This window comes from Lasioglossum baleicum, chromosome 14 (genome assembly GCF_051020765.1).
Source record: "Lasioglossum baleicum chromosome 14, iyLasBale1, whole genome shotgun sequence".
NCBI classification, from domain to species: Eukaryota; Metazoa; Arthropoda; class Insecta; order Hymenoptera; family Halictidae; genus Lasioglossum; species Lasioglossum baleicum.
In genome coordinates this window covers 13813357-13822520 of record NC_134942.1, presented here as the reverse complement: position 1 = coordinate 13822520, position 9164 = coordinate 13813357, and the positions used below count along the sequence as shown (strand labels likewise).

Below are 9164 nucleotides of genomic sequence, written 5' to 3'. Positions count from 1 at the left end.
AGTATATAGGCACTGTCGATGAGCATATATATAGCTTTGTAGCGTGACCCGTTGATCACGCGAACATAGCCGCGAATAGCGCTACTGCCCTGTATGTTCCATTAATGGCGCTGAGAGGGAAATTTGAATATAAAACGTAATGTTTCAAAACCGTATATTTCATATACATATATTTTATTCAGGCACGATAGCTTAGGCTTAGAATAAGTAAGGGAAACAAGGGGCTTCCACAGAGATCCTTGACGAAACCAGATGGGCGAGACTAATCGAGGAATTTGGGTAAAGTCTTGTAACCTCTTGGAGGAGTTCTCCAATTTCGCATAAAGAGACAGTCGAAGTCTAGAATCGGTCGAGGACAGGAAGTCGTAAATTCACAGTCAAGGACCTCTTGGGACTCCCTCGGACCTCTCTCTCGCTCGGTCCCACGACCCTTGTTTTGGCGGGCTTTCACCCTCGCGCGTACCCCACTCTCGTGCGCGCGCTATTGAGGCACCTCCACCACCAATCACCATCGAGCTGCAACCGAGGACGAGCCACCCGACGAATCAACGTCCAGCTGGAAGATCCGAATTTTCCTATTGGCTAAGGAAAAGGAACCTGGAAGGAGAAAACTTCAGGACGAGGAAAATACGAAGCAGATACACGAGGATACGAGCAGATTCTTGTCTGAGATCTTAGAGTCAACAACGTTTCACTATTAAATAAAGTCTATTTTTCGTTACATCTTCTTGCTAAGAGTTTGTTCTGAAAACCTTCCACGAGCAGAGTGCTTTAGCGCTCCACGGGCACCCGAACCCTATAAATTCCCTAATCCCACCACACTGCGACGTAACAGCTTATACATCTTTCGAGAACGTGACGTCACACCGTCTTCATCTTTTCCGAGGGCCAAATTATCTGCGCCGGGTCTATAGGTATATATGGTCTAAGTGCGCCATAGAGAATAGAGTCACCTGGTCGACATCAGGGGGTGCAAGCTGCCGTGTTAAAGAAGTGGCCAGTATTTCAGCGCCACCTCAGTAGTAGGGCCGAACTAATGGCAGTATATATAGATATAAAGCGGTAGACGGTTGTAAAAAAAACTGTTTAGCCCAACAGGATTCGAACCTCGGTCTACCGCTTGGTAGTCCAACTCTTTAGCTGATTGGCCCACCGACGATCTTATAAAAGCATTGAAAATTTTGGTATATGTATCGCAAAAACTGCAGCGACACCAACGCCACCTCAGTACTAGGGTCGAACTACATATACTGGACCAACTATTTCCATTTCAGCTTACACCTGCTTACACCCCCTGGTCGACATTGGTCGACATCCTGGACTTTTGTGAAAGCAAGATTTGTAATATCGTAGATTTCAAAATAATATGATTGCTATCTATTAAAAAGTATTCAACAAGTATTCACACATGTTGATTGATTTTATTTGCAATTTTTTGAAAATACTTGCTAAAATATTAACCAACACCATGTTATAATTGTTGAATTTTATATAGCTTTTTAAAGTTTCTGATAAATAGAAATAGTTGAAAAAATGAGTGAAAGTGGTGGGTTTGATGACGGAAATACTGAGGAGGAGCCTAATGCAGGAGATAAATCTATGGAAATGGCATCTGCGAACAAGGTAGCAGACTCTATGGAAGAGATACCTAAACCATTGACTCAAGTTAACAATGATTACACTAACAAGGTATTACTATATTATTATAATTTATTATTATAATAATAATTGTTGGAAATAATAATTCAGCTATCTATATTACAGGTAGAAATTGGACTTCGAACTCTAATAGATTCAGACTCGGAAGAAGAAGAAGAAGTTGGTGAAACTTGGTCGAGTCCTGTAAAGGATAAAGTATCTAAACAACAAAAGGAACATGGTGAATTTCCAAAGCGAAAAGTATGTCAATAAATAAATTTGATACATAACATTTTTTTAAATATATTGGGTATGAGAATAAGTTTCTGCTCTTTTATCAGATGTCATTGTACTTGAGTACCGATCGTGTATTTAATGGAACGTAGTACATGTTTTTGAAAGGTGTGTGTGTCTAAGCTTTGAAACGCAGTTAGTGGCAATTGTTTTTGTTCCAAGTAAGCAGCATTTGCGGCAAGTTATGTTGCATTATTTTGTTTTAAAGATAGGTGCCGCAGAAACGCATCAAATCAAATACAAGTTGTAAAGAATAGTTTAGTAGTAAAGAGCATTACTTGATGAAAATCCACGTCAAACATTTGAAGAACTGTCAAATGTTTGAATGAATTTACTTTGCATTTGTAATTCTGAATAACGAGAAATGTTTTTCAACAAAAAAGGGCAGAAACTTATTCCCATAGCCAATATATTCCTCTAATAAATTCTAGGTTTCTATAAGGGCTAGTAAAAAGGAAGCTATGAAACAAATACAAAGCGAAACTCAACGGTTAGTAAGAGAAACTGAAATCTCGCTTCCTTATCATAGGCCAAAGCAGAGAACGTTGCAAGAATTTTTAAGTAGAAAAAAGGTACTGTCGATTCTTCCGAAAGCTCCTACAATGGCAGCTAAACTAAAAATGTCATCCGCTATTGTCGAGTAAGTAATTCTGCAATGTAAATTTATTGATATCAAGTGTTGTCACATTTTTCTATATAGTCCACAGTCAACGAAAAGTTGTAGACTGGGAAATGGAAGGAACACAATTTTTAACTTTGGGTCTTTGTTCGGACTAGTTGGGAGGTAAACCCTTTTTCGGTTTTCCGCTTATATACAATATTGTACTTACTATATTATTACAATAGTGTATTATTATAATAGTGAACTTTGAGCGCGGATATCTCGGAAACTATGCGAGATAGCGAAAAACTGAATCGAATCAATCATAAGGAGTAGGGACTTTTAGTATGTTTACCTCCTAACTAGTCCAAGCAAAGTCCCAAAGTTAAAAATTCTGTTCCTTCCATTTCCCTCTACACCCCCCTTATAAACATTCATTGACTGGACTAATAATGAATTTAGAAGTTACTAAACATTGCATTTTTTCATTCAACAGCAAATTACTGAAAGAAAAGGAGAAAGAAGCTGAAATGTTTTACAAGTCTTCCGATTCGGAAGAAGAAACAACAGAAAGTCGTTCAGAAAATGATAAAGAAAGCACGAATGGAGAATATATACAAAAATTTAAAAAAGTAATTGCTCCAAAGAAATTGTTCGCTTGCGATAGTTTGCATGTAAGTGATAAAGAAGAAGATAACACAGATCTAGTGCACGAAATAAATGAAAGCATCACTAAAACGAATGAGACCAAACATAATTTACTAATGGAAATTGATGCATCGCAAATGGGTAAATCATGGGATGATTCAGCAATATTAAAAAGTAATCTTGGTACTGTTTCTACAGAAAATGCTAATGTAGATGAGACGATAGCTAATGCAAATGAGATCGAAGGATTTAATAAGGTAGGCGATGCCTTGTTACAAGAAGAAATCATTGAAAATGAAGATGAAGAAAGAAATACGATGAAAAGAAGCTCCGATGGAATTTATGGCAATGAGAAAAATAATTTACAGACTGACGACGATTCTTCGAATGGCTCTAGTTCGAATATTAACGATTATGCGAAAATGGTGAAACAATCATTAGGAATAGTTGCGGAAGAGTCGGATGAATACAACGAATATGGTTTACCTCCGCCCAAGTTAGATATTACTCCAAACATTAACGAGAAAAAAGCATTGTCGAGTATGCAAAGCGTAACACCTAAATTAAGAGGCGCACCGGGTACAGTGATCGATTTAACAGATGACATGAAACCAAATAAAAAAGCAATTAATGCCTTAATAGATAGGTTTGTGTATAAACATTCCAAAATTAATAATGAAATAAGCGGTACTTCAAAAGTGACCGTAACACAAATGATAGAATCTCCCGATGGATCATCGATTAAAATCGAAGAAACGCTTCCATACAAACTGCAGAATTCTGAGAAAGTTGATCCTAAGTTGAAGAAACCCGGAGCTAAGTTGTTGCGTTTGAAGCAGGAGTTGGAGGAAAAAATGGCGCTGAAGCGCGAGGAAGAGTGGAAAGAAAAGGAACAGGAGATGAAGGAGTATGATATAGAATGGAACGAAACTTTGGACAAAGGAGATCACTGTAGCAAACTGTATTCGCCAAGTATTGCGACGTGTGAAAGCGAGGAGGATGAATTCAGCGAGGACGATATATGCGAGAAGAAGGAAAAGAAGAGAAGTAAATGTGAATTTTTAGACGATGAAGCGGACGTCAGTGATAACGAAGTAGACGACGAGGATGGAATCATAGACGAAGGTGAAGATGAAAATTCTGAAACAGACGAGGAAAGACTAATTTTGGAAGACGACGAGGACAGTACTTGCGGCGATAGTGTCGACGTAAAACGAAAACCGTTTAAACGAATTGTAGAACCGGTGGAAGACGATTCACGATCATGCGATACGTCGAATAACGATGATGCTGCTGCGAATAGAGACAATAAAATATGTTCATCGCCAACAACAATACATTCGGACATGTTTCATAGCGACAATGAAAGAGACATTCCAGTCTCTCAAACACGCGTTAAAAGCGATTTAGAACATAAACTGAATCAACAAACACCACTAACCAAGAAAACAGAATATTATAGTTTCGTTTCTCCCGCGACGCAATTAACAGCGTTGAGTACTTGTCTAGAGGATAAAAAAGAGATTGAACAGGAATCGGTTGAGCCTGATTTGAATCTGATGGAAAGTCCACGAATCGGCGACTTATCGCAAGGAAGCGATTCGATAAGTCGTGCAACCGTACACAAGAAATTACTTTTCACCGATCAAAACGATATAATGGAGGATGAGCTTATGGAACTATGCTCCGGTAAATTCATGACCAACAAAAACAGTCTTGATTTTTCGAAATTGTCAAATGCAACTGGATCACAGTTGCTGGACAGTGTACCTTCGATTAAAAATTCGCAAGAATCGGAGACGGATGCTATCCATGAACGACTAAAGGGAAATTATGAATCTAGGGAGAAATCAAGTGTTTTGTCGAGTGACGAGAATGAGGACGAAAATCAGATGGTACAAAAAGTTAGTAATCGATCGAAGAAAAAAGTGAAGAAGCTAGAATTATCCGATGACGAGGAAGAGAACGAATGTTTGGTGTCTAGCGACGACGATGATGACCAAAGCGAACGCGACGAAGACAAATTTATAGATTATGATTCGGAGGAGAACGAGGTTGTTGTCCCAAAGAAAAACATAAAGCAATATGCTGCTACATTTTTGGAAAATGAAGCTGAACTCAGCGAGAGCGACTGCGACGTGTCTGCAGACGAGGATGAAGATGATTTGGATAATTTAGAATTGGAAGATGGGGATGACGAAGACATCGATGAGACACAAGTGAAAAACCAGTTGGGTAAACTGCATATGAAACAGATGTTAGACGAGGATCAGAAAGAAGTGAGGATGCTCAAGGAATTATTATTCGAGGAGGGCGATTTGTTCAGTGAAAGCGCTCGTGAACGAAAGTTCAAGTGGAAAAACATAAGTACGTTGAACGTATAAACATTTATATTCACTGGGAACATGTTCTTCGATAAACGATAAACAAATCTCAAAACTAAACAAAATTAATCTGTTTTAGATAAACAAGACGATAACGATCAGTCTCAACCTTCCGAAGACAAAGATGGTTGGGTTGATTTGTCCGATGAAGAAGATGAAGCAAAATGGCGTAAAATGAGACACGAGAGGGAAAAGTTCTTGGCAGAAAAAATGGTAAAATGTGTTGTCCTTGCCGGTCAAAAGATTGGGATTTTATTTGTTATTTACAAGATTGATTCGATTCAGTTCATTTCGCTATCTCGCATCCGTTTCCGAGATATCCGCGCTTAAAGTTCACTAATTGTGCTGAAGAGTTCTTTTTCATAATTATTCAACTTTGAGCGCGAATATCTCGGAAACTATGCGAGATAGCGAAATGAACTGAATGCAATGAATCTTATAGCACATGTTGTCAGCTTTAATTTTGTATCGAATGGTATTCGATCGCTGGGACACATTGTTTCCAAGATATAAGCGGAAAACCGAAAAAGGTGACTTCTACGGGCCCCCCTGTAGCCCGCTCACCTCCTAGGAGTAGGGACTTTTAGTATGTTTACCACCCCCTAACTAGTCCAAACAAAGTCCCAGAGTTAAAAATTGTGTTCCTTCCATTTCCCTCTATGTATGCCCCCCTTATGAGCATTCATTGACTGACTAAAAGGTTTAAGGACGTTTCAAACTTTCTTGCATTCGAACGATTTCCTAAGAAAGTGCTTTGAATGTTATATTTCTAGATCAGTGTGGATACCGAGATCGAGAATGATTTAAACAACAGTCAAATATTTAAATTTGGCATGAAAATCCTGAAGAAGAGGCGAACCAACGAAAGTCAAATAGAAAATACAATGTTGGATTTGCCAGTTTCCGAGGCTGCAAGAAGAATACCTCACACTATAGCGGACATGTTGAATACCTCAAATTTAGAAGGGAAATCCCGCGTGATTCATGTAAATTTTCATATCAAAAAAATGTTTACCGACGACCAAACTGGTATACAATTCTTACGATACAAAACGTTTGTAATTTTTTATACTTTCAGAATGTAATGCAGAAGCGTTCGATTCTCGCAAGGGGAGAAAAGTCGCTGGCGCGTTTAGCTGCTTTGGCAAGACAAAAGGATGTCCCATTGTCGTCGATAAATGCGAAAAGTTTTGTTTTTGCGCACATTGATCCGTCCGCAGAAGACACAAATACAGACTCAGCTTTGAGAACGGAAACCCAACGATATAAAGTCAAGCGAAAAGCTTGACACGTATACGCGGTTACGCGCGCACCTTCCCCCGCCAGTTTTAATCTTTATAAGTGAGATTTACTTAAATACTATATGTTATACAGGATGTCCCACAAGCCGATTTCGACATCTTGATTTTCTCGCTATTGTTACTCGTAGCAAAAAATCAGCTCTACAGTAATGGTATTTTAGAGTTATTTAAATTGAAATATCTCCTGAACTACTAACTTTTCGACATACATAGGTTAATACACTCGTTTTTATAACGAATGTCCAGCTGCATCGATTGATGTATTAAAAAATAACTCATTCCATTTAAAAACACAAAGTTGACCTTTATATGACCTTCACGCGTCCACTCACGAAAAAACTAATAACATCAAAATATGCTCCACTCGATACCTGATTCAAGCCTCTGCTGAGCTGATTTTTTGCTACGAGTAACAATAGCGAGAAAATCAAGATGTCGAAATCGGGTGGTGGGACACCCTGTAATTTAATAATAATTTTAATAATTTGGATATGTTGATACACTTACATAGATCCATATACTGTGAATGTGGACTGTAACTGATTGGTAAATGAAAGTCTTTGATAGATGTATGTAAGTATGCTGTACAGAGATGTTTATAAAAATAGAGTTTTATGAACTCGCTGATATTTATTGATAAAGAGTGTTAATTGAAATATATATATGTATAATCGAATTTTGTACGAAGCAACCGACCGTGCGTGTCTACACGTGAATTTTGATAAAAAGGACATTCGACGCAAGGGAGAGGCAGATATATTGGATGTTTGTTTAATGTAATTCTACCCAATAATGCGCGTCCTTGCCTAGGGCGATTCTCTCGTGCAGCACCATGTGTATGCGTACGCTGCGAGTACACCTCTATACACGTTACCCGATTATACTAAAAATAGGATACTTGCTGTACCGATGGCTTGAAATGTTAAATATCGACAAATTGTTTCGCGTATATCATAACATCTCGCTGATTGTTTCGATATACGAGCAAATCGATTTGAATGTAGTGAATATATGCGTGCTCGATCTCGACATAATGGTAAATTCTGAATAAAAAACTACCAAGTGTAGGCCTTTTATAAAAGCAATTGATTATTTTCTATTCGATTTACAGATGTTGATCAATACAGACATACAGAGAAGTACTGCTGTCTTATGTCTAAATGTGTTACCTACTACAGTTTCGGCCAGCCTGACCCGATCGTCCTAGATCTTTTGTTTCAACATCAATTTTCATCCATTTCAACTTCAATTTCAATATCAACTCTTCAACTTGAATTTTTCCATTTCAACTTTAATTTCAACTTCAATTTTAACTCTTCCATTTCAAGTTCAATTTCTTCTGTTCCATTTCAATTTGAATTTCTTCTGTTCCATTTCAACTTGAATTTTTCAATCTCATTTCGTTAATTTCAACGTCAATTTTTCAATTTCAATTCGTTAATTTCAACTCTTCAATTTCAACATCAATTTTCATCCATTTCAACTTCAATTTCAATATCAACTCTTCGACTTCATTTTCAACGTCAATTTTTAATTTCAATTTCAACTCTTCAATTTACACTAGCAAGTAAACGCTAACATCTTAGTACGACCGTAATGGTGTTTCAGAGTTATTTAAATTGAAATATCTCGTCAACTACTAACTTTTCGACAATTCACTAATACATTATGAATGTTTAAAGACGGTGAGACACCATTTTTGCACCACCTTTTGAGGATATCTTTGAATTTATCTCAAAAAATAAGGGTTCAGCGGAAAATCGAACTATACCACACGATAGAGCAGACTTTTATCTTGAGAAATCGTACCCTTTGAAGTTTAGAAGGTCGACGTTTTTTCCCGAACCAGAAAGCAAAATATCTTCGCCCGGCATGAGTTTGCCAATTTATGTTGAGATCGCGCTAGTTAGTCCAGTCAACGAAAAGTTGTAGACTGGGAAATGGAAGGAACACAATTTTTAACTTTGGGTCTTTGTTTGGACTGGTGACGAGGTAAACATACTAAAAGCCCCCCTCCTAGAAAGTGAGCGGGGTGTAGGGGGGCACGTAGAAGGTCACCTTTTTCGGTTTTCCCGTATATCTCGGAAACTATATGCGTCCTATGAGTCCCAAAGTTAAAAATTGTGTTCCTTCCATTTCCCTCTATGTATGCCCCTTTTGAGCATTCATTGACTAGACTAAAAGCACCCATATACATACATACATATGTATAGTCGATATGTGAACGAACGAAACTTTTGTATAGAATTAATTATGTTGTTGGGTCTGAACCCCACCATGTTCCGCATAGAAATTTAA

At 37.9% G+C, this 9164-nt stretch overlaps 1 protein-coding gene across 2 annotated transcripts; it reads left to right on the top strand.

The window, feature by feature from the left end:
• The first annotated feature begins 1086 nt into the window (after positions 1 to 1086).
• On the top strand, positions 1087 to 7947 carry LOC143215936 (uncharacterized). 2 transcript variants are annotated; one of them, XR_013010481.1, is made up of 8 exons: positions 1087 to 1689; positions 1765 to 1899; positions 2364 to 2572; positions 3030 to 5548; positions 5645 to 5778; positions 6339 to 6551; positions 6644 to 6906; positions 7378 to 7947. XR_013010481.1 is itself a non-coding variant. In XM_076438562.1 (7 exons), the coding sequence occupies exons 1-7, from the start codon at positions 1534 to 1536 to the stop codon at positions 6851 to 6853; spliced, it is 3576 nt and encodes a 1191-aa protein (XP_076294677.1). In that variant the 5' UTR covers positions 1088 to 1533; the 3' UTR covers positions 6854 to 7947. The 2 variants fall into 2 exon arrangements, 1 of the variants encoding a protein (XP_076294677.1); XM_076438562.1 differs by having other exon boundaries at positions 1088 to 1689; positions 6644 to 7947.
• The last annotated feature ends 1217 nt before the right edge of the window (positions 7948 to 9164 follow it).